Source organism: Danio rerio, chromosome 3 (assembly GCF_052040795.2).
Source record: "Danio rerio strain M-AB ecotype USA chromosome 3, GRCz13ab, whole genome shotgun sequence".
NCBI lineage: Eukaryota > Metazoa > Chordata > Actinopteri > Cypriniformes > Danionidae > Danio > Danio rerio.
In genome coordinates this window covers 50,640,453-50,667,241 of record NC_141023.1, presented here as the reverse complement: position 1 = coordinate 50,667,241, position 26,789 = coordinate 50,640,453, and the positions used below count along the sequence as shown (strand labels likewise).

The window sequence follows — 26,789 nt, the reverse complement described above, 5'->3', positions numbered from 1 at the left end:
TTTTCAGAATGAGCTTGCGTTGTCTGAATTCCAATGCCAATTCCCTTTTCGTTCTTTTATATAAAATACAAAATATCAAGCTTACAGATTCGACTGGAATGTAAAAAGGTAGACATGTACAGTATACACAACAAACAAGATAGGCAGCCGAGTGAGTATATTATCTTCAAATAAATTATTATAAAATAAAGTTCTATGCTTTTTACAATTCATTATTTTCCAAACAACAACAACAAAAATCAGTCCCAGCCGAAATCATGGCCGGTCATGTGGTAGAACTTCTTGTTAAATGGCTTGTAAAAGTCCCTCAGTCTTTGAATCACCTCAGGGTTAATGTTGGGATGAGTGCGCCCTTTAGTTTTGCCCAGACAGTGCGGTTTGCTGTTGCTTTCGGGTCTTTTGAGGCACGGGAAGCCCTTAGCAGGGTTAAAGTGAAAGTGTTTGTGCGTCACCTCCCTCCTTAGGCCCAAAAAGTGCTGTACTCGAGCCATCTCTCCGGATGGATCACTAATCAGCCGCTCGCCACTCACAAACAGCAGCTGGCTCATGGGGAAAAACTGCAGCCACCGCTCCAGGTGTCTAGCGTACATGCCGATCTGCACCGCACTCCACGATGTGTCGATTACATTAGTGCTGAGGTTTTTAAAAGTCAAGCTCTCGAAGGATGGGATGTCCGGTTTTTTGGAGCGGGTCTGCGTGTAGTCTGAGATGGCTCGGGTTACTGGGTCTCGCACCACGACTATCAGTTTGGTGTCTCTGGACATGGCGTGGATCCGGCCTGGAACCTCCTTGGTTACAAAGTAGCTGGGGGTTTTCTCCATAGTCAGCTGACCGTCCAGCGTTTTGGGCATTAGTTCCCTAGGAGAAGAGAGACACTGGTGAGCATTAAAAGAGGATTTGACATGGTAGATGTGAAACGCAAATATGAAAAGCAGCAAGAGGCTCATGATTCACACATATTTTTGTCTGAAAGAAGCTTAAAGAGGGGAGTCTCTGCATCAAAATGAACACCTTTGGATAGTGTAGGGTCTATTTCACATTAAGTGGGCAAGATGTTTGTTGACTTTGCAGATTGTTTCTAAAGAACACCATCCTTTTATTTAATTTTTTAAAAATGTTTGAGTACTTAAGTTTAAATATTTGTATATGAATTTGACCTCGATTTTAATCAAATATTGCTATTACATTGCAGACATTATTTCAAAGAAGCATCAAGCACTGAGTGTTGAGTCCAGAGCGCAGGGCGCAAAAGCATTAAGGGCATGTCTAAATCCACTTTTGCTATTTTAAGGGCAGAAAAATTAGTTTTGCGCTGCAGCGCATGGTCTAACAGTGTTTAGCTTATTCTCTTAATGAGTATTAGGTGTGTTTTGAGAATAAACCAATCACAGTCTAATCTTCCATTCCCTTTAAGAGTCAGTTGAGTCATGCCTTTTTGCTATTCACGCATTTGCTATTTACACGATGGACTTTGTAAGTGGAAAACTGAACGCTTCACTAGAGAGAAAACAGTTAAACAGAGCATTTACATTCGAGAATGAGAGATGAGCCTCCTCATTCTTTACTTTCACTTTCGCTCTCGTGGATAGGGAAACATGTATGCAAACATCCTTTAGCCTATACATAATTAATTTAGTTTATTAAGCGCAAAGATTTGTTTCAAAACTATTTTTAAATTCATTTTTAATTTCCAGAAAACAATTAAATGAACAATAATAACGAAGTGTGGTCAAAAAACTGAGTTATTTTCAAATACACATGCTACACCCCGTATGATCTAAAACCTGACAGGTGGACAAATCTAAGCTGGAAGGAGCTTGGAGAAAAGCCGCTGCTCCTCTACATCGAGAGAAGTCAGCTGAGGTGGCTTGGGCATCTGTTTTGAATGCCTCCTGGATGCCTACCTATGAATGAATGAATAATATAATATAATATAATATAATATAATATAATATAATATAATATAATATAATATAATATAATATAATATAATATAATATAATTCTTCTTAAAATTATTCTATAATAACAGCATTCTAACAAGAAAAATGTTATGTTTGTTTAAAATGCAAAATTTTATAATTTTCTTTGTAATATTTTTATATTATATAAATACCTTCAATTGCATAAAATTTTATTTATTTATTTATTTGTTTATTTTTTGCTTTGAGTTCAGCAACAAAATCTGCCAATTATTACATTTTTTCAGACATGGTATGTTTCAATGTATGTATGTATCAATGTAGGGTGATTTCAAGCTAAATTTTTAATTGGACATATTTCATAAGTCACATTATACCCAGCCAGCGAAGGTAATCTGCTTGAGCACTAGTGACTGAAGACTGCACTTGTATACTGTATATTATAAAGTTCATTTATTCATTTTCCTTCGGCTTATCCCTTTATTTATCAGGGGTCGTTACAGCAGAATGAACTACCAACTTATCCAGCATATGTTTTACAAAGCGGATGCCCTTCCAGCTTCAACTCAGCACTGGGAAGCACCTGGATAAAACCCACACAAAAGAACATGCAAACTCCACACAGAAATGCCAAATGACCCAGCCGGTATTCGAATCAGGAACTTTCTTGCTGTGAGGCGACGGTGAGCCACCGTGTCACTCTATTATAAAGTTACTATTCATCAATAAATTAAATTAAACCCCAAAAGAAAAGACTTCCTCCTCCTCCTTATACTTCCTTTAATCCTTCTTACAGTCTTAAAATAATCTTCCTGTGTGACGACACATGCTGTGGCTGGATGCAGATTACCAAATAAATCACACAAAGGCTTCAAAATGTACATAATACATTTTTGTATTATGTACAAACATGTATTATGTCCTCCTGTCCCCCCATGTTTTATTTCTAGCTTTGTGCTTGTGTGTGTAGATTTCGTTTGGCTCCCATGATGCCTGAATCAGCAGAATCAGAGCAGCTGCTGCAATTGGCAAAAGAGTTTTTAAACTTCAAGTGCTGAATTGGGTCAAGAGAGGTTTTATAAGACTAGGCAAATATCATAATGCACATGATGATAAGAACAGCAAACTAAGGGTCAATAAAGGGTCAGAAAAAGGTGCAATGAGGACAAGACATGGATGCTGTTACTTACGATACAGTCACACCTACAATTCTTACAAAAAAATGGTAACGGTGTCATGATGAATAAAGTATCTTCTTATATCATTCAATCATTCATTCATTCATTCATTTTGCTTCAGCTTAGACCTTTATTTATAAGGGGTCACCACAGTGGAATGAATCACCAACTTATCCAGCATATATTTTACGCAGTGTTTCCCAGCTGCAACCCATCACTGCGAAACATCCATAAACACTGACACACATACACTATGGCCAACTTAGTTTAGTCAATTCACATATACCACATGTTTTTGGACTCTGGGGAAAACAGGAGCACCTGGAAGAAATAGAGGGAGAACATGCAAACTCCACACAAAAAAATGCCAACTTGAACCAGCAACCTTTTTGCTGTGAGATGACAATACTAACCACAGAGCCACAGTGGAAAACTGTAAGTTTCACCAACAGTAATACACAGTTAATTTAACATTTACTAGCTGCCAACCTTGCTGCCAGTTCTTTACATTTTTTTAGTAAACAGTAGACTACTGTAATTTGAATTAATAATAATATACCATTATTTTTACAGTAACTTGCTGACAACCTTGCTGCCAGTTCTTTACTTTTTTTAAGAAACAGTAGACAACTGTTATTTCTATCAACGATAATATACCATTATTTTTACAGTAACTTGCTGGCAACCATGCTGCCAGTTCTTTATTGTTTTTCTTTAAGATACAGTAAACAACTGTAATTTTAATCAACAATAATCTAACAATAATTTTACAGTAACTTGCTGGCAACTGTGCTGCCATTTCTAACAGTATATATATTAGGAATTTAAAAATATCACCCACGTAACTACCTTTAAATACAAATGCAAATAGAGTGTTTTTAAAGTCACTGAAATAGATGTAATTCTATGGAAAAAGGGGCAGAAAATGCTCATAAACTGTTGTCTTAGAAAACATTTGCAATCATGTAATATGGGCCCTGTCAACAAGATTTATGTTTCTGCACTATTTGGGAAAGCCTGTCAAATATTCCCCTTAAAACAATAACAGATTTTTCTGAAGCCTTTTATAGCTTCACAGTGACAAGGGTTTTGACAATGACAAATGTTTGAAAGTAAAATTAGCTCTGGGGCTGAAAGAAATGTTGCCACAATGATTACGCCATTAATGAGGTAGTTATATTTATACACACAAGCATTACTAGACAAAGCCTGTTGTCTTAACCTCCCCTTCAAGACTACTTTTAATAGATAATATTGAAGCAATTACTGGCAATAAGTATAGAGGCAGTGAGGGTTTGTACTGTAGAAAATGAGCATGTTTTGATGAGTCAGGGGATTCATTTCAGCAGGTTGAGCTCATTAAACACCAATCACAATACTAAAAAAAAGTATATGCTGCATCTTGAGCAATCTAAGAAACCTCTCTTACTAATCCTCTAATGATTAACCCTAGAATTATCATAATTCTATAAATTTATACAGTTGAAGTCAGAATTATTAGCCCCTGAATAATTTTAATAATTCATTTATAATAACTGATTTATTTTATCTTTGCCATGATGACAGTAAACACTATTTTGCTATATATATATATATATATATATATATATATATATATATTTAAGGCACTTCTACACAGGTTAAAGTGACATTTAAAGGTTTAACTGGGTTAATTAGGTTAAATAGGCAGGTTAGGGTAATTAGGCAAGTTATTGTTTAATGATGGTTTGTTCTGTAGACTATCGAAAAATAGCTCAAAGGGCTAATAATATTGTCCTTAAAATGGTGTTTAAAAAAATTAAAAACTGCTTTCATTCTAGTCGAAATAAAACAAGCAAGACTGTCTTCAGAAGAAAAAATATTATTAGACATACTGTTAAAATGTCTATGCTCTTTTCAACATAATTTGGGTAATATTGGAAAAAAAAGTCAAAGGAGGGCTAATAATTCTGACTTCATCTGTATAAGACCAAGCAGTCAGTTTAACCTTTCATAATGTTTTACACATCAAATGCATTATTTTCACATTTAAATTATAACAGCTTATTTTGAGACTTAAGAATGAATATAGCTTATTCATGTATTAATTGGTTAATTGATTGATTGGTTGTAATAACTGTAAGCATTGCCAAACTGAAAGTCACTCAACATCCAGTAACTGGTCAGAAAAAAGTACTGATTTTCAATCATATTTTGATTTGTTTGTGAAAGAAACTAATCGTAAGATGCAATAATTAACCAAAGAATCACTAATATGCATGTAAATGAATATTACTTAATAATTAGTCTGCTCTAAAAGAATATACCTAATATCCAGGCCCAGTTTGGCTAATCTTTTGGCCATTTTTTGGCTGCGAGGGCCAGTGTCCCTAGCTACTTGCACTCTCAGCAGTCACACTTTTTAGTTATTTATTTTATTTGACCATAGTTTCACTCTTTTTATTCATTATTTTAACACAGCTCCGCTCTTTTCTCGCAGCCCCGTAAGCAAAATGCAGTCTGAAGGTTGAAGACGTAATTTTCATTCGACCCCAAAAAGCGGCACCTTGCTCATCGGCAAAATCATTTAAGCACTATTATAATAACACCCTTGTGGTTCAGTGGTCAGCACATTGTGTTACGATGCTGCCGATGTAAGTTTGAACCTCACCTGAGTAGTTAATTTTATTTACATTTTTTTCATTGTTAGTGTTAAGACATATAATACTGTTTATAGGTGTAATAATTATATAATACTTAGGTGTACATATTTTATTTATTTATTTTTTTTGTGTGACCACCGTTACAAAGGACTGAATATCTATAAAGAATTTTGCACAGAATATATATTCAGATATTGCAGGAAAGGACATTGTGATGTTTAAAAGAATAGTGTTCGAGATTTAGCTACCCTTTAATGTTCTCATATTTTTTTAAAAACGTTTGAAGTTCTAAAGCAACTGTTTCCTTGAAAAAGACGTCATTAAAAACTGAATTGGAAGATATATATATATATATAGGGAGCAGGGGATGGGTTGTGAAGCGTGAACGGCTTATTTGAGGACTGGGAGGGATACGCGCAATTTCCGGGAGATTATCACTCGTTTGCGAGCATTAGTCCTAGAGACTCCCAGAACTTCCGGGAGACTTGGGATGTCTAAATATCACGTTTAACAACTATAGTGAGACGCGGTCCAGTGGTACATCCTTGATAAACTGTCCGACGTGCACTGCTTTCTGGAGCTCAGAGGAGCGCATGATAGTGTGTGGCTGTGTTTGCGTGTAGTCACGTGTCACGCGTTTTCAGCAGGATGGAGGGCTGTTCAGAAATGCTAGGTAAAACGGTGTGGATGTAGAGAATTTTCATTCCAAAATGTAATTTTAACACTAAGACGTATTAGTATAAACGGGGCCTGAGTGTGTATTTTTCAAAAGCGGGTTTGCAACGGGGGCGGGGCGAAGGATCGGCGATGCCAGCTCAGCATCTTGTTGTCTATTGGCCATCGGCGATGGACGATGGCATTGTCTATCGGTCCAACCCTACTGACTGGTATGTATTAATAAAGAAAACACAAACAAAAACAAACATGATGACACCAAAACACATTTGAGAAGGTCTCTGTATCTCTGCAATTACAATCGCGGTACATAGACACATAAGCTGAACCTTTTTTCTGCAGCCCACAGGGACTTACAAAACACAACCCATCAAAACTTTCCACCTGGTCCCAGAGCAAAAAAGGCCTGCATCAGAAGTGCATGCATTATTCATACGAACAGACAGACACAAACGTGGATTCCTGTGTTAAAATCAGACCCTATATAAGTGCTGATAGTGGTGGGTTTACACAATTTGCTGTACTTAACGGACTGTGCAGCCCACAAGCAATGACTGTCCAAACATTCTTATCCAGCATGCTCTCTTACACACTAAACTCATTAGGAAAGGCATGATATTAAAGTTTGCTTCCATTTAAGTGGCTTAAATATGTATGAGTGGTAAGAAAAAAAGGAAATACATATTTAAGTTAAAAATATATTTATATATATAATAATAATAATAATAATAATAATAATTATATATATATATATATATATATATATATATATATATATATATATATATATATATATATATAAATGTATTTAAATATAAAAAGTAAATAAATAAATGTTATAAATAAATAAATAATTAAAATGTAATAAATGTAAAATAATTTAAAAAAATCTAAACAACACTAAAAAACTAAATGAAATACAACGAAAAGAAACAAAACAAAAATTAAATAAAACATGAAATTGAATTAAATTAAATTAAATTAAATTGTAAGCAACTAGGTTTTGTGAGTTGTAAATACCAAACGATTGTTGGTCAAATATAATTTTATTTAAATAAATATGAATGAGAAAATAAATATAAACTACATAAAATAGAGTTTTAGTTCTATAAAGTATCTATCTATCTATCTATCTATCTATCTATCTATCTATCTATCTATCTATCTATCTATCTATCTATCTATCTATCTATCTATCTATCTATCTATCTATCTATCTATCTATCTATCTATCTATCTATCTATCTATCTATCTATCTATCTATCTATCCCTCCACCCATCCATCCATCCATCCATCCATATGACCTAATCACCACATTGTGACTGAATAATATGTAGATAAAAAATACGCAGAATAATGCCCAACAGGTTTGGCAGCAGGTTTAATGTATCTGATGCAAGACTGAATGGTTTTACTGTGCTTCATCTCACTTATTACACTCCTACTACTGGATGCATTATTTATAAACAGTTGGTCTAACTTTCAAGTATGATAGGGGTAAAGTCTAGTTTCTCTAGTTTTCTCTCAGTTTCCTTTACATAAATAACAGAAATCATTGATTATTGAGGTAAAAAATAATAATAATAAATTAAGAAGAATTAACATATGGGTGGCATGGTGGCTCAGTGGTTAGCACTGTTTAAGTGGGTTTTTTTTTTTTGGAGTTTGCATTTAGTTTAATAAACTAAATTGTCCATATTGTATTAGTGTAAAATGAATGAATTAACGTGTACATTTGTGCATATTTTCAAAGCAAAACAAAGCACTATATGTCATGTAGATATTTTTGGCACTAGCCAAATATAGTCAATAGATCTCTCGTCCACCTTACAATATTAGCCCCGTCCTTCATTGACAATAGTTACTGTACTGTTTTTGTCTAGCTAGCATAATACAATTCATACTGCCAAGGAAATGGTAACTCTTTTTTGTTGTAATGATCAACCACACACAAAGTAACTTCCATATATCAGAGCAAAAAGAATAAATAGCTGTAATAAATTGTAATCAAATGATCCAAACATTCACCTACTGTATGGTATTCATGGTATTATAGACTTGACTAATTTTGACAATTAAACAGAATATTGTGCATGTAATGACATATACAATGAAATGACGCTGACACATTTTGGAGAGAACAACCATTAGACTGAGAAATAACAGTCAGTTTAGATCAACAAGCCCTAATCACTTGGAAATTGTACTAAATGTAGGCTATCTGTACTTAATCATTTGCAAAGATGTACTTAGATATTTGCAATTTGATGAAATAAATGATAAATTCCATTTTGTTGTGAACAATTGCCAAGTGCTTCGGAGGTTTAGTCCATGTTGTTTTGAGAATGTAATTTGTGTTGCAAGAAATGAGCCAAACCAATGGAGAAAAACTGTAATATTTAGATTTTTTAACCCTCTGATTCTATATTTTCAAACTCACTGTAGAAAATGCTGGATTAAAACGACTGATTTGTGCTGGGACAACATGTAAAAATTAAGTAAACCTATTTGTTTATTTTATTTTTATTTTATTTTTTTTTTGCAATTTAAGTGGATTGAACATAAAACAATTAAAGCAAAAACAACAACATCAAGACTTGGGTTGTTTTAGCTCAATTCAAGTAAGTAGTTTGAAAAAACAGCAAACGTCGTTTTGCTAACGAACATACAGTTGAAGTCAAATTATTAGCCTTCCTGCCACTGTATTTTTTTTATTTTTCAACTATTTCCCAAATGATGAAATAATGCAATTTGTTTTTACAGTATTTCCAATGATATTTTTTCTTCTGAAGAAAGTCTTATTTGTTTTATTTAGAATAGAATGCAGCAGTTTTATTAGTTTTTTTAAACCCATTTTAAGGTAAATATAAATACAGTTAAAGTCAGAATTATTAGCCCCTCATTGAATTTTTTTTATTTTTATATTTCCTAAATTATGTTTAACAGAGCAAGGAAATTTTCACAGTATGTCTGATTATATTTTTTTCTTTTGGGGCAAAGTCTTATTTGTTTGGTTCGGCTAGAATAAAAGCAGTTATTATTTTTTATTTATTAACATTTTAAGGACAAAATTATTAGCCCCTTTAAGCTAAATTTTTTTCAATAGTCTACAGAACAAACCATTATTATACAATAACTTGCCTAATTACCCTAACCTGCATAGTTACCCTAATTAACCTAGTTAAGCCTTTAAATGTCACTTTAAGCTGTAAAATATTATTTACTGTCATCATGGCAAAGATAAAATTTATCTTATTTATTTATTTTACAGTTATTACAGATGAGTTATTAAAACTATTATGTTTAGAAATGTGCTGAATAAAAATCTTAACTCCGTTACACAGAAATTAGGGAAAAAAAATAAACAGGGGGTCTAATAATTCAGGGGGCCTAATAATTCTGACTTCAACTGTATATTAGGCTAATTTAGAAGGGCTAAAAATTCTGACTTCAACTGCTTCAAGTGTATGTCAATGGAAATCCTTTTTTTTTTTCAGATTTTAGATGATATATAGATCTTAATTCCCAAAAACTGAAACTTGCTGTATATGTTTTGTGGTCCATTAATGCATGGGTACATGAGTACATTTTAGCAAAGCAACAACAACAGAACAAAACCATGCTAACGCACAGTCTTTACAAGGCCGAGTTTAAGAGTAAACTGCACTCTGTGAGCCTCATAAAACTCAGCAGCAGCACAGGGTTAAATGAGAGATCCCTGCTGTGTGAAATGCCTGTCATTACCTTGTTTTGTCTAGAGGGAAGTGAGGCTCGTCTTGGCTCTTGAGCTTGTTTTTGAAGCGCTCTCAGTAAACCTGTGTTTACATTATCTGCTATCAGGTATGGCACGTTCAAAGGCTGTTGTTTGTACCTTTAAAGTCTTTGTGCTGTTTGAAGTTCCCTCAGGATAGCTGGAGATGCTGAGAAGACGGTCGTCATAGAAGAGCACTTTACAGCAGGGATTTACTGTCTTTCTGTCTGCTTATGCAACAGCTCGATGGAATGTACTCATGCTTTTAGTGTTGAGATTTCTAGGGGGACAACCTAATTGTTTTATGTTCAATTCAACTAAATTAATAATAATAAAAAATAATATGTTTACTTTGATTCAATACATTTTGTGGAACCCAGCATATAAACTAACGATATCAGTTTGTGTATCAATTTGTGTATCAGTTGTGATCAGTATTTTTAGGTCAGAATTGAGACTCAAAATAAAATCTTTAACTTACATTTAATTAATTAGTTCAATTACACACAATATTTTTTGTTTCTTTCTTTCAAATAAATACTTTTAAAATTACATTTTAACTTCTTTTTCTTATTCTTTAGTTTTTTTAAAAGAGTATCCTGGATTACTCAAAAACACTATGACCAGAAAAACATTGAAAACAACAATTTTAATGCTTCTTGGGGTATTAAAAAGCAGGTTATGTGACTAGACTTTTGTTTCGGAACCTGTCTCGTTTGCCCAGTTAGCGTGGTTTGTTTGGCATAAGTGAATCCAGCAATCATGCTCAGATCCACGGCAAAACAATTGGTCCAAGATTAATGAGGTGGTCGATTGAAACAAACTCTGGAGTGGATTGATTGTAGTAAGAAAGCGATATGAGTGTTTTATGGATATGTAAGAGGCATATAGCTAAGAGAGAATTATGAGCAGGGCGGGAGGTCTTTCCAGACATCCCAAGTCTCCAGGAAGTTCCTGAGTCTCCCACAAATGCAGACTTCTGGATGCCCACAAACAAGTGATAATCTCCCAGATACAGTGTTGCCAGATTAAGCGGTTTCCTGCCCAATTGTTTTGCGGGTAAAAAATGACATTGACAGGTAGTGAAAATTTGGGTGGTTTTGCCACGGCATGCCCGACAGCCCGGGCCTTCTTTTATAAACTTGTTATGATCTCACCAAGAAATGCCATAGCCCCTGTTCTTTACATACAAATGCTTACAGCAGTGATCTCCCAACGAGATATACCATCTCCTACCCCACCTCCCCCGCTCCTCACCATCTCAACAGGTTATTATAGTTTACAGATTGTTGGCCGGTGCTTTTTGGTTTTCAGAGGGTGTTATCGGGTTCTTTGGGCTGGAATCAGTCAGCTACATCTGGCAACACTGCCCGGAAATTGTGCGTCTCCCTCCTGGTGCTAAATTACAACCTTCTCACCCCTCCGTACCAGTACCAAGAACAAAGAGCAACAATGTAACCATTTTGATCTCTGTTTCGGAACAAATGAATCGATTCAGGTGTGAAAGCACCCTAAGAGTAAGTTAATGGACAACCTCAGCTTTTGGTTCCAAAAATGGAAATAACTTTTTGGGTATGTAATTAACCTTAGCAAGAGAAGTTAACCTGCTTTGGAGCAAGTACTGTTATTTGTCTGTTTCAGAGGGTTTATTGAGCATTGCGCAATCTTTTGATGAAGAGGGTTATAAGTGCACATAGGTTTTTCATTCATTCATTCAATTTGTTTTCGGCTTGGTCCCTTTATTAATCAGGGGTCACCACAGCGGAATGAACTAACTTATCCAGCATATATTTTACGCAGCGGCTGCCCATTAAACAACCATACACACTCATTCACACGGATACACTACAGACAATTTAACCTACCCAATTCATCTATACCACATGGCTTTGGACTTGTGAGGGAAACTGGAGCACCCGAACAAGGGGAGAACATGCAAACTCCACACAGAAATGCTAACCGGCCCAGCTGAGGCTCGAACCAGCCACCTTCTTGCTGTGAGGCAATCGTGCTACCACATTAACTCATGGTTATCTTTAGGAGGTTGATCAACTCTTCTCAGGTGTTTTGGAACCAACATACTCACGGTAAGCAGGTTTTGGGTTAATCTACCAAGAGTTTAGCAGATAGTAAATTCACATAGCTTTCTTGAATACCCCCGATCATCATATCACCCTATTAGGATAATTTCTAATTCTGACACTGAAGACTGAAGTAATGATGCTTAGAAATTACATTTGAAAAACTAAATTAAATGACATTTAAGGCAAAAAAACTGGATGTATTAAAACTATATTAAAAAACTTAATTCATTTGTGTTCAGAATAATAAAATGTAATAAAAATTAGCATCATTTGGGTTTACTCCTTTATCATATTAAAAGGACAGTTCATTTCAAAATGATTTTACTCTCTCAAGTGCTTCTATAATATTTTTCTTCTTCTTTTGAACACAAAAACAAGATACTCTGAAGAATGTTGGGAAAATGTTGGAAAAAAACAGCCATTGACATCTATTGTAGGAACATAAAAACAACATTTTTCAGTTTATCATCCTTTATAAGAAATAAACTCAAACACACTTTGAACAAGTGGAGGATGAGTAAATGACAGAATTCCATTTGCATTATCAGCCAATATTCTAATTTGTTTAAGTCAGTAACACACCGTAAAACCGTCAACAGTCAACATCAACTTAAATAAGTGTAGTTAACTCTAAATTTGCTGATAGTTAATTCTACTCATGTGAAAAGAGTTTTGAACTCAGCGTTGAAGTTTATGAGTTAATTAAATACCTCATTACTTTAACTTAAATGGAGTAAGTTCACAGTTCTCATTTACAGTATATTAGTTTTTTCGGTTTGTAGCAATCGGTTTCCTCAAACAGTTTGAGTTGCCTTAACTTATTGGGTTTTAGAGAACTCAGTTAGTTTGAGTTGTCTTCATTTATTGAGTTTTACTGTGCTCAAATTGCTTCGTGTACTCAAATGGATTAAGCTCACTGTACTCATTAGGATTAGTTTTTCAACTTAAATGGTTTGCTGCAATCAGTTACCTCAAATGGTTTGAGTTACCTTAACTTTTCGTGTTTTACAGTGCATTTTTGCGAGAGCTTTTAGTTGGGATTTTTAAAATGCAATATAGCACTTTAATTCCCTCTTAAATATATCCCAGCCACCTGTTCGAAAGCAAAATGCACACTTTAGTAATGATCATTTCACCTATCCTGGGAGTGAATTCTTCTGAGAATGTCACTTTGTCAAAAAAGCCAGGAGGGTATGAGAAGTGCTGGTATGCAGCTACTCCAAATAATCTAACAGAGCTTCAATGGGATGAGCTCCAGACCCACATCAAAACACAGAGCTGTGGGTCCTTTCATGATGGGACTTCACCGTCTTATCATACACTCACGATTCACTTCTGTTTGCCGATAAAAGACAAACTTATGCAAAATAGAAATCTCTGTACTTTTACACACAAAACTGGTGTTAACTAAATTATTTTAGAAACTAATAGTAATCTTTCACAGTTAATGACAGCTAAAAGAAAACACTGGGTGTATTAAACTAATGATTTAACTATTATTTTACTGACTTTTGCATATAAAAGTTTGTGAGACATCTGGGTTTCATATAACCTTTCAATTCAATGTAAACATTTAGACTTTTACATTTGCATGCAATATATATATATATATATATATATATATATATATATATATATATATATATATATATATATATATATATATATATATATACACACACATATATATACACACACACACACACACAGTTAAAGTCAGAATTATTAACCCCCCTGAATTATTCGCCCCCTTGTTTATTTTTTCCCTAATTTCTGTTGAACAGAGAGAAGATTTTTTTTCAACACATTTCTAAACATAACAGTTTTAATAATCCATTTCTAATAACTGATTTATTTTATCTATGGCATGATGACAGTAAATAATATTTTACTAGATATTTTTCAAGACACTTCAATACAGCTTAAAGTGACATTTGAAGGCCTAACTAGTTTTTTTTTTTTTTTTTTTTTTTTAGATTAACTAGGCAGGGGTGTGTTTCCCAAACAACAACTATCATAGTATGATGCATCATTTGGGAAAAGAACGATGTAGTGATGAGTGGTTCCAAAACTGCATAGTTTCTTTGTAGCAGATCCATCGCTTGAACCACATTGTTATAATGTAAAACGCCCATAATGATGCTCTAAACTGGGTGGAATAACTTCTTTATAGAAACTTCTTTGTACAAAATATATTGTATTACACGCACACGCATTTAAAATAAAATCCAATATTAGATTTAGTAAAAACATGCACTTGCCTTCCGTATTAACTGAAATATATGTAAATGGCACATAGAGCCTACTACTGAGCCTTTTACTAAATGGCACATAGAGCCTTTACTAATATTATTGAGAAGTTAAACATTACATATTCTATTCTAAAACATATCACTTACAAAAGCTAACATGTAATCTATTATCATAAATCATATAAATAAATACTGAGGCTATTTATTATCAAATGAAATGTAATATTTATTAGAAATGAAAAAAAAATCATACTTTATTAATAATATTAATGATGATGATGATGATGATTATTATTATTATTATTATTATTAATCAGTAGGATATTGCTTATTTATTTATTTTTTACCAGCAGGTCCATGTCATGTACAGTACAGATATTGAAGGGAGCACAATTGCTAAATCGGTAAAACTGTAAAAGAGTTAGAAAGTTAATTACACCTAAGGGAGATCAGCTTAATGCTTTTTTATTTTTAACAATTCCAACTTTGAATGTTAGATTGTTCTAAATGGTTAGGGCAAAGGGGGGATAAGTAAGAATATAGCACAGCCAGAACTATGTTTCTAACTACAGCTCCAGAGCTGTATTTGTGAGTCCTCAAGTTTGTAAAAAAAAAAAAAAAAAGATATTTAAGAAAAAAAATAAACAATAATAATTAACTACATCTCCTGTATTGTAGTGTAAGTGTTACCTGAATATTTGTCTGTGCTGCATATATTTTTTTGTATAACTTTAGTTTAAGTAACTATTTTAAACATTTGCTACTGGCTTATCACCTGACTATTAACCGCTATTAGCACTTATAAAGATCTTTTTTTTACATACCTAATCCTACCCAATACCTAAACTAAAATCTTACTATTAATAAGCAGCTAATTAGTAGTTTTTTTAAGTTAAAAGTTTCAGTAATGGCTTGATAACAGCATGGTTTGTACGTTAAAATAAAGTGTGACCATATTGTTTTTTAACATCATAGCTTAGCAACATCAGATTCCCTCGAGAGGCTCCAATTCAGTTCATTATTTAGCCAAAAGACTAGGTTCAAGAACATCCCCCTCAGTGTGCCAGTAAAAAGAAGAGCCGACAGTTTATAAATGATCATAAGCAACTGGCGGTGTGTGTGTGTGTGTTTTTTTTTTACACAGAAGAAATCCATCACTGTCTTCCCTAGTCATGCCTTAGCATCCCACACAAAGACTAGCAGCAAATTTGATCAGTAAACACGACGGCAACATCTTTCAAGACTGAGGAAAAGTTATGTGCGTGTTTTTAAGAATCCCCTCATTCTGCTCCTCTCAGGGCTTTTTTTTTTAGGGAGACCCTGCTGTGTTTCTCAAAAAGCACTTTCACCCCCTGAGCACATTTGCATACAAAGTGAAGAAAGAAACAACACAATTCACTCTAATTGCCTGCTCTTTCTCACCGGGGTTAATGCAGAACCTAGGGGGGTTCGGCGGATCCTCTTTTGAAACATTCAGCATTTCACTCAATAGACTCACTTTCGATTTACTGCCAGCATCTGCCATCCACAAACAAGCTTCTCCTTGTAACTCTATCAGACTGTCGGGTGGTTTGCCTTGGAGTCAATAAGTAATATGATGGCGCCAGTCAGCTTTAGCATGAAAACGTCTCTGTCAGATCTTTCAATGGTATGGTTGTGTTTAGTGACACATTATGATGTAATTCTGCCCTTACAGAAAAATAAAAACAAAAGCATCACATGAGCTTCAATTTGTAAAAATAGCACATGAAACATGCAGCTTTGACTGATTTTTTTTTTCACATGAAAATGTTCCAAAGTATGTACCAAGTGTGATTTAACCAAATGATTGTACATTCACAAGTGAAACCAACAGACTAAAATTTTAATAAAGATATGAAAAAGAATAATGGTTTGCATCCAAATTGTTATGACATATTAAACAGAATGTTATTTAAATCTAAATTGCAATGCTAATTTAATTATAATATTCTTAAAAGCAGAGATGCCCAAACTAAGGCCCACGGGCCAATGTTGGCCCACGGTAACCTTTGATTTGGCCTGCCATTCCATCTGAGATAAGAGGTAGAATTATGGGGAGGGTTTAGAAATAATCATTTAAAATCTAATGCAACCTTTTGTTTGTTTGTTTTCTTGTTAAAAGCTAATTGAAATGAAACGTTTCAATTAAATATTGTAAATGAATCACATTTAGTTTAAATGCACATATCTGATGGGTAGTGGACAACGCAGAGACTTTGGTGAGCAAATCAAGGCAAAGGCAGATTGTTCTTGACTAGTGTATTCAGCATTAAACTCCACTGTTCACTCTTATGTTTTTATTGCAATAAGTTATCATTGTAAAAGTTAAACGGTATTAGTTAATACGATTAGTAATGTCTTTTAATTTATTTTTTAAAAATTAAGAAATAAATAGGAAAATTACCCATGGCAGCTTGTAATATACAGTTAGAGTAGGCTACGTGTGTCAGAAAAGCAAGTGATTACTCTAAACCTGCAAACATTGGGATATAAAAATACAAGATGTACCCCCAACAACCATTACAATTATGGGTAAGAAATTGGCTTTAAATGATAGAATGCATAAAAAACAATAGAAAATTGGGTCCCACTTTATATTAAGTGGCCTTAACTAATATGTACTTACACAGGAATGAAGTTTGTTACAATGTACTTATTGTGTGTAAATACATGCATTTACTGTGTACTTATGCTTGATTAAATACATGTATGTAATTACATCTGTAATAAACTTCTGTAATTACATTTGTAAATACACTTTTGACTATCCCTTACACCTTAACCCACCCTTAAACCTACCCATGCCACCAAACCTGTCCATAACCCAACCCCTATCCCAACTCAAAAGCACCACGTGTTCTCAAATACATTATAAACACAGTAAGTACATTGTATTTATTTTTTGATGTAAGTACAAAGTAGTTAAGGACACTTAATATAAAGTGAGACTGAAAATTAAAAATAAAATAAAAGGTTTAGTCTATTAAAATTAGTTAACTGATCACATCAGTGTTATCATGTTCGTCAAAGGGTTAAAAGTGTGTTATTTTATTCATTTTTTTTTACTTTAATAATTCAGTAATTTCTCCGCATACCACTAGAAGGAAGCCTGCGTCCCACTAGTGGTACACGTACCACAGTTTGAGAACCCCTGATTTACACTATTAGCAATATATTGCAAATTTGTTTTCATATAATAGATCATAAAGTAAATATGTAAATTTCACCAGGAGATAAACATACATTTAATACTGTTTGCAAGACATTATTATATAGTATTATTTAATTATGATTTTATTTATTCATTTGTTTTGTTTGATAGAGAATCTGAGTAACATTAAAGTATTTTAACATCTAAAGAGCTAAAAGCACCACACAGTATACCTGTATGCCAGGCCAGTAGATGACTGCTACTTTGTAAGGAAATACAAAGTGTTCATATAGCAGTATAGCCATATACAGTTGAAGTCAGAATTATTAACCTCCTTTTGAATTTGTTTTCTTTTTAAAAAAAATATTTCCCAAGTTATGTTGAACAGAGAAAAGAAATTTTCACATTATGTCTAATAATCTTTTTTTCTACTGGATAAAGTCTTATTTGTTTTATTTCAGCTAGAATAAAATTAGTTTTTATTTTTATTTTTAAACCATGTTAGGGACAAAATTATTAGCCCCTTTGAGCTTTTTTTATTTTTTTTTGATAATCTACAGAACAAACCATCGTTGTACAATGACTTTCCTAATTATTCAATCCTGCAAAGGTAATCTGATTTATTTATTAAGACTTTAAATGTCACTTTAAGCTGCATAGAAGTGTCTTGAAAAATATCTGGTCAAATATTATGTTCTGTCATCATGGCAAAGATAAATAAATCAGCTATTAGAAATGATTAATTAAAACTAATATGTTTAGAAACATGTTGAGAAAATGTTCCCTCCGTTAAACAGAAAGTGGGGGGAAAATAAACAGGGGTGGTAGTAATTTAAGGGGGCTAATAATTCTGACTTCAACTGTACACCAAATATATCTATAGCCCCCATGTGTTTTCAGGCCCGTAAACACTGCTGTAAACAAAAGCTGCATGAATAAAAAAAAAGTTTTTCATTTTTAGTTTAAAACAAACAAAAAACAGTACAACTGTACTATGATGGGACCGTATATTTGAATTCACCGGCCCTTCTGCTTCTTCAAAAGCATTGTATTTGAAGTCACGCTACATGTACAGTTATTCAAGCCTGCTGTGCTCAGTCACCCATCTGAACGCCTCCTACAGGGAGCACATGGACATCTCCTCTGTGTTGAACTAACACTGCAGCAGAGCTCAATACCTCTGCAGGACACTTGGCCACCTGGCTACATGCTTCTCTCACCATGATTCTGCCTCACAATTAGCCTGCTTGGCTGCCTGGATAAAGGCGCTCATCCTGCTCTTTGCCTCCTCCTTGTTTTCCCACTGTGCGTCAATGCTGATAGAACTGGGTCTCTAGATTCCTCCACTGAAAGTCTGAACTGGCTTGAACAATAAAATAGCTTGAGGTCCATTTCTGTTTTGATAGTGTTTCCGATTGACATAGTATGAATTGAACTATATATTTGACAAAAACAGTTGAAGTCAGAATTATTTGCCCCACTTTGATTTTTTATTTTTTTTTAATTTCCCAAATGATCTTTAACAGAGCAAGGATATTTTCACAGCATGTCTGATATTGTTTTTTCCTCTGGAAAAAAGTCTTATTTTTTTATTTCGGCTAGAATAAAAACAGTTTTAATTTTTTAAACACCATTTTAAAGACAAAATTATTAGCCTCTTTAAGCTAGATTTTTTTTCGATAACATAAAGAACAAGCCATCATTAAACAATAACTTGCCTAATTACCGTAACCTGCCTTGTTACCCAATTAACCTAGTTGAGCCTTTAAATGTCACTTTTAGAAGTATCTTGAAAATTATCAAGTCAAACATTAATCTTCTCACTGTTAAACAGAGATTGAGGAAAAAAATAAACAGGGGGCTTATAATTCTAGGGGGCTAATAATTCTGACTTCAACTGTACAAGTTAACAAATATGATAAGAAAACAAAAAATTTAAAAACATCATCGATTTGAAGACTCATGCATATAAATTCTTACAACAAAAACAGAAATGTCCTGCAGTAAATAGTGTAGATCGTAACGGAAATGTGTTAGGGAACCCAATAAAGTGGCAAACCCAGCTGCCTGCTACCTGTTTATAGAGAGAAGTGTTGTTGGAGATTTGATTTATTTGTTTATTTTAACTCCATGGTCATACGGTTGCTTTGTTGTACATATATTTTAAGCCCTAATCAACTGTCTAATTTCCCAATTAATGTAAAAAGAAACATTATTTTAATGTCATGTTAGCAAGAGTTAGGGACCGTTCACATATAGCATCTGAAAGCATGTGAAAAGTGTTAGGCATTCTGCTCCCTTCACCATTGTCAACTTGCTTTGCACTCACGCTCCCATGGCAATTGTCATTGTTAGGCTACCATCAACTGTTTTCTCAGAGGATGACAAATAGACAAAGCAGCTCTGATACAAGATTTAGTTATGGAGAAAATTAAAAAGCACTGCAATGCTTAGGCTCTCAGTGCTTGTCTGACGCAGTAAGTCCACCCTTCGTAGTGTTTCCCCTACCATTAATTTAAGAGGGCGCCCTCCCAACAGCTTTCCCTGTCCCCCCTTGAAGTCATTCATTCATTCATTTTCTTGTCGGCTTAGTCCCTTTATTAATCCGGGGTCGCCACAGCAGAATGAACCGCCAACTTATCCAGCAAGTTTTTTACGCAGCGGATACCCTTCCAGCCGCAACCCATTTCTGGGAAACATCCACACACACATACTCATACACAACGGACAATTTAGCCTACCCAATTCACCTGTAGCGCATGTCTTTGGACTGTGGGGGAAACCGGAGCACCCGGAGGAAACCCACACAAAGGCAAGGAGAACATGCAAACTCCACACAGAAACGCCAACTGAGCCGAGGTTCGAACCAGCGACCAATCGACCTTCTTGCTCTGAGGCGACAGCACTACCTACTGCGCCACTGACTCGCGCTGGAATTATTAGATAAACAATTTATTTTTAACATGAATATTTAATCATGACACTACTTGTAATATACTTATTGCAATAAACAGTGTATAGGCCTGTATCCTTTTAGTAAAGAAGTAATAGATTTATAGGTGTGCATTTTAATTCTTAAGCATCAAACATATGCTCCAAACTTGTTCTTGATTGACACATGTTAAACTCTTGCTTCATCATTTGCGATGTTTCCAAGCTGCTTCTGGCCGTGACACATTTACACCTAAACGGTTATAAGAGATGTGTTTAAAGAATAATAAGTAGCGTCCTTGATTTATTCTCTTAGGTAAGGCAAGATCTACTCTTAAGGTTCATATTTAGGGGGTAAATGTGCTTAATGCATTATAAAGCTAAAAGCATTAGAATCGGTACTCAGTATCAGCCGATCACCATTTACATGGAATCGGTACTCAATTTTGTTATATATACAGTATATACATAAAAAGTATGTAGATGATTGATTAGTTCTAGTCACATGATCAGAGGTGTGCTCACATTCTGAATAGTAGAGATGTTTTCAACTAAGTGTACATTAAAAACACGAGCATGCTATGTCTCCATTTGCGCACACACACCTCCATTGAAAATAATGACCTTGCCTTTGGAATAAGACGTGATTTGTGAACGGCCCCTTACTCTCAAGACTGAAAATATAAAAACGACAAGGAATAGTTAAATCAGGATGCTAAAATAAACAACAACAACAAAACCCATCTCTCATATGTCAGTGAGCACTCCAGATTCCAAACAATAAGAAGTGTGCGTTACGTTTCGGGGTCCCCAATACATTTCCATTGCAGTCTTTGCAGTATTTGCAGCATATTTCTCTATTTGCATTTATTGTGAGAATTTGTGTGTATGTGTGTTGTTAAATTGATGGAGGTTTTTTTTTTTACTTGCAGCACATTTGAGCTTTCTCAGTCCCCATGGAAAAGCATTTATTGCAAATGCAACATTGTCTAAATGAGGAAAGAGACATAGCTGAACAAGGCAACACTTGGGAGATTCTTCCGGCTAATGAAAGAACTAAATCTAAGTTGTGGTTATAGTTTGGTTTGTATCAAGTAAACTTAATCAAAGATGGTCATTTAGAGCTTATTCATGCTGATATAACTTCAATAAAATGAATCATTTTTAAATTGGCAGCACTTTCATACATTGACACTAGAACCAGAATTTAAGACTGCAGACAGATTTGATTTTCTGATTTAAGGTATTGGTCATTCTCAGTGGTCCATGTTTATGTTAGTTATCAAAAGATTTTATAAACTTTCAAATGGTATAACGATATTATCAAATGATTAACTAAAACTTTTAGCTCAATAAACTACTCATTAGCTGCATAATAACAGTATGGTAGTAGTTGGGTAGGATTAGAGATCATAACTTTTATTTGCTAAAATAAGATCATACTTAAAGAGTGCTAATATACAGTTAATATCTTAAAAATAGTCAGGTAATAAGCTAAAAGTAAATGGTGTCAGTATCAGATAAGCAGTAAAGTAACAATTTATAAATGCTCAAATTACTGTGCGTAGTTTTTATCAGAAACTGTAATTTACTAAGTAGTTTAAAAAAATGTGTATTTTTACTTTCCCTTGAGTGGATTTTTAGTGCTGCATCAGTACTTTTACTCCACTACTTTCCTTCAACCTGCAGTCACTACTTTATTTTTTCCTGTTTATGGGAATTAGAAAAAGCAGTCCTGTGATTCCTGTCCAATTAAATTACACATAGAAGATAAATCACATCATAATCAACTACCTCACGACATGGGCGATTTCAAATTGCAGCAAACAATTTGGAAGCATTAAAGAAGATGGCCAAAATCTTTGCACACATTAACCTGAAGACTGTTTAGATGCAGGTCACAGATGAGAAGATGACAGATTTTTACTGTATGATGACCAAAATGGTCCAGCAGGCACAAGACGTCTACATGTCGTCAGATTGACTTTGTACCCTAAAATCATAGACTTTGAATTTTTTTTGGAAGTGAAAATTGGGTTGACGTCAGGACTCAATGTCAGGCCAACGTCAATGTCCAATGTCCTACCTAAAACCAATAAAATATCAACGTCTAATAATTGTTACTGTTTGACGTTGTGTGGACTTTACCACCATGATGTCTATCAGACATTGGATTTTAGTTGCCATACTTGATGAATAAATGTCAGTATTTGACGTCAATATGATGTTGGAATTTGGTCACTTTCTTAAACCTAATATCAACTAAATATCTATGTCATTTGATGTCATTGTTGGACGTCGAAATAACATTGTCCTTAGACATTGGCTAGACGTTGAATTTTAGTCACCTGATATCACAACCTAAATCTAACCTAATATCAACGTCTTATGACATTGTGTGCCTGCTGAGTAATGACTATATGCACTACAGAATGTTACGTTTACACACACATCCACAAATTACATGTAAATGTGTCAGCTTTTTATAGTGTATTACTCACTACTCCCAAGTACTTTTGAAAGGGCTACTTTTTACTCATACTTTGAGTAATATTTACAACAGATGCATTTACTCTATTGCACTACATTTTTAGGTAATTAATGGTACTTTTACTTGAGTATGATTTTTCAGTACTCTTTCCACCACTGCAGATAAGCCTAAAAAAAGTCATTAAGTGTTCGCCAAGGGTTCGTATAAGAAAACATTAAAAAATATATAACACACTTGAACAAAACCATGATAATCATGATAATTTAAGTCACATTATTACAGTCACTATTGGCAAACAGCCACAAAAATAGCTAAAGTCAACATATTTGACCAATCTCTGCCTAACTTTGCTTAATTCTCAGGTTGAATTAGTCATTTGACCTTCCACTTCAAAACAAAAACTTACAAATTACTTGGTAAATACACATCCATGTTATTTAAAAATGTGATTTTCATGATTATCAGTAATAAACTTCAAATTCAAAAAGGTTTAACCATGGATATTTGCAAAATTAAGTTGATTTGACTCAGCAATTTCACTTGCCATGTGTATAGCATATATTTGAGTCAACAAATCAAAGTGTTCATTTCATTTAAATGATACAGCTGTCTGGTAAGAATAAAACATGCCAGAAATTAAGGGTGAGAGTTTCCTCAGTGAACTGACGCTGTTGTGCAAGTGCACCTGCCTATGAGTGTGGTTACACAAGTCTCTTAGATGTTTATTCAGTCTATGTTTGCCTTTAGTCATTCCAATGTTTTATCTAGGTCTAGTTCACCATTACCAAACCACATCGTGCTGGAAAGGATTTATTCCCACAAGTTCAACACAACAGCGTGGGTGACTAAATCCACATGTCCACACTAAGCAAGTTGCCTGAAGTTGCGATATAGACTATACATGTTCTGTAAGTGTTAGTTCTGCTTAAATCATTTAATAACTAATGGTACATATGCAAATATTTTATATAAATAAATTAACAATGTAGTTCTGGCTTTGCAAACTGTTGAAAGAATGTTTTTAAAGAAACAAAGTTATTGAAGATAAAATTGTTATTCAGGCCTGGTGGACCAGGACAAATAAACCAAACAAAACTATTAAAATACCTTCAAATTCTTGAATTAAAATGTTAACTGGTTTAAAATGGCTTTTGTTGAAAGTTCAACGAGTTGAAATATCTTGATCATAAGGTGTCTTTTTTAATGTTTCCTTACTTTTTCATATATTTTGGACAATGACTTTAATATTGTGTTTTTGAAGCATGATTTTTTTTGCTTTCAAGTTTGTATAGTAGTCAGCTTTTAAAATGATTCAGAAAGACAAGAATGATTGTTGTTTTAATAACTTTAGGACAAATGGGAAGGGTTTTGATCTTCAAATGTTGTGTAATACTATTTGCTACTTTTTTATTAATACATTAATTTATTTATTAATCCATATATCCATTTGTTTCTTTAATTGTGATTAATAGTTTAGGCAATGTGGCCATTTTTAACACATATTTATACATTTTGAATTAAAAAAAGTGAGTTTCATGTTCAACTTTGGTGTGCCAAAAATGTAAATCAATAGGAATGTATTATTTTTTTTACCCATGTAAGTATCTAGGAGGGATACAATCGTGGCAAAATATTTTATTTCAGATTGAGAGCTTTCTCAATTTCCTTAAAGTGCTTTACTTAAAAGAAAATGTTACATCTCTGTGATTTTTTTACACTCCCAGATAATAATAGTGATTATAAATTAAGTATAGGACATAGACTACAAAACATGTCATTGAAGATGCATCAATGTTTTCAAATAATAATGTGCATCATCCCCCTACACAATGATAAGTACATTTTCTGTACTAATATAAACCTTTAAAGGGACAGTTCTCACAATTTACTCACAGTGGATTTACATGTATTGATGTCTTTCTTATGTTGAACGCAAAACACTATGTTCTGAAGAACGTTTGGGTGGGAGATATTTGACATCTATAGTACACTCTCAGAAATAAAGGTAGAGCTATCACGGGGGTCATTGAGGTCACCTTTTCAAAAGGTATACATTTGTACTTGAAGGGTCCATATTGGTACCTCAGAAGTATTTGGTATCTAAAAATTTTAAGAGGAACCCTTTTGTACTTTTTAGGTACCAATGTGTACCCTTGCGGTTTTAATGTGGAAGGTACAAATTTGTACCTTTTGAAAAAAAAAAAAAAACATTATTCAATATACAGCAAAAATAATTCCAATGCACTTGAAAAAGTGTGAAAAAATATATTAAAAAAAGCCTATATTAATAATTTAAGGCTTTTAAATATGTTTTCCCACTTTTTGTTTGCCTTGGACGGATTTTTGTTTATTCTGATGAATCCCTTGCCCCAAATGGACACATTGTTTAAGCTACCCCGGAACACTTTTGTTTGATTTTTTGTTTTTTATTCTTCAACATATCTTCATTTGTGTCCAAAATAAGAAAGAAACTCAAAATGATTTAAAACAGGTGGAGGACGACTAAATGACATTTAGAATAAAGTAAAGCTTTTAAAAACGTACGTTACCACCAAAGTTCTGTATTTCTATAGTTTAACCTTAAATAAATAAAGCTACATTTATTAGGCATTTCCAAAGTTTATGTTTGTGTTTCTCGATAGCCTTAATCAGTTAAGTCCCTGAAAGCCTTTTTTTACACAAACAACAACACTGACATGTTTATGTTTCACTAGCGCGACGATTATGAGCAGCATAATCCATAATCCTCGTTTATCCATCAACGACATATACAAAAGCACGTGTGAATAACAGCGTGTTGTGTGGATAAAAAAACGTACCTGTACCACTCGAGTCCCTTCTCGTAGTTGCGGTCAAAAAAGTGCGGCTCCGCTCCCACAGCGCGGATATCAGGATGCAGGCGCAGAAACTCGAGCAGCGCGCGCGTCCCTCCCTTCTTCACCCCGATTATTATCGCTTGGGGCAACTTTTTGCTCTCGGACCCGTTCACGGCACCTGCTATCCCCGAGTCATCCTCGTCATAAGCGGCATCGCCCTTGTTTTCCTCCCAGCCATCTCCTCTGCTGTCGGCATCGCTATCGTTGTTTAGCAGGTCCCTGGACTGGCTTTTAAGGAGCATCTCCGGGTCTTGTCTTTGGAGCGCTCTCCTATTGCTCCTCTCGTCCATCATAAACGTCGGCGTGGTGGAGCAGTAGCCCACGCAGCAGTACAGCATGTACACCCACAGCGAGAGCATGATGCAGAAGACGAAAAGTTTGTTTTTCACCGGCTGAGCAGAGTGAAAGTGCGCGCTATATTCCATAGGGCTCTCCTGTGCGCAGTGTCCAATGAAACATATTGCCAAAGTTATGAGTTCCTCCGCAGAAGTCCCTGCAACGTGAAGGCATCTCCGCGGGACGGGGAAGATGAGGGCATGGGTCCCCGGGAAATGTATTCATTTCATTTTGGCGTTTGGACAGTGCCGGAGACGTAGGAAGTCACGAGCGCGTCTTTTTTGCGCATCACTCCATCGTCTCTCTCTCTGGCTCTCTAGACATCTGAGTGAACGACGGGCCATGAGCGGTATTTAAAGGAAAGGGGCGTGTGATTAGCAGCGGGGTTGACCAATGAGAGCACAGAGTCAAGTTCTGAAGCACTATTTAGTTATTCTTTGTTATTATTATTATTAATAATATTATTATTATTATATGC

General features: G+C 34.4%; 1 protein-coding gene across 2 annotated transcripts; it reads right to left on the bottom strand.

Annotated features, from left to right (window-relative positions):
* Positions 1–26,637, bottom strand: hs3st3b1a (heparan sulfate (glucosamine) 3-O-sulfotransferase 3B1a). 2 transcript variants are annotated; one of them, NM_001080569.3, is given in 2 exon segments: positions 1–858; positions 25,919–26,637. In NM_001080569.3, coding segments are annotated over 2 exon segments (1,101 nt in total). In that variant the 5' UTR covers positions 26,401–26,637; the 3' UTR covers positions 1–239.
* Between the last annotated feature and the right edge of the window lie 152 nt (positions 26,638–26,789).

Coding starts and splice junctions, on each gene's coding strand:
- hs3st3b1a (XM_087243347.1), bottom strand. CDS start 26,400: ATGGAATATAGCGCGCACTTTCACTCTGCTCAGCCGGTGAAAAACAAA. Junction 16,195..25,918: donor AAGGGACTCGAGTGGTACAG/GTACGTTTTTTT, acceptor TTTTTCTGTAAG/GGCAGAATTACATCATAATG.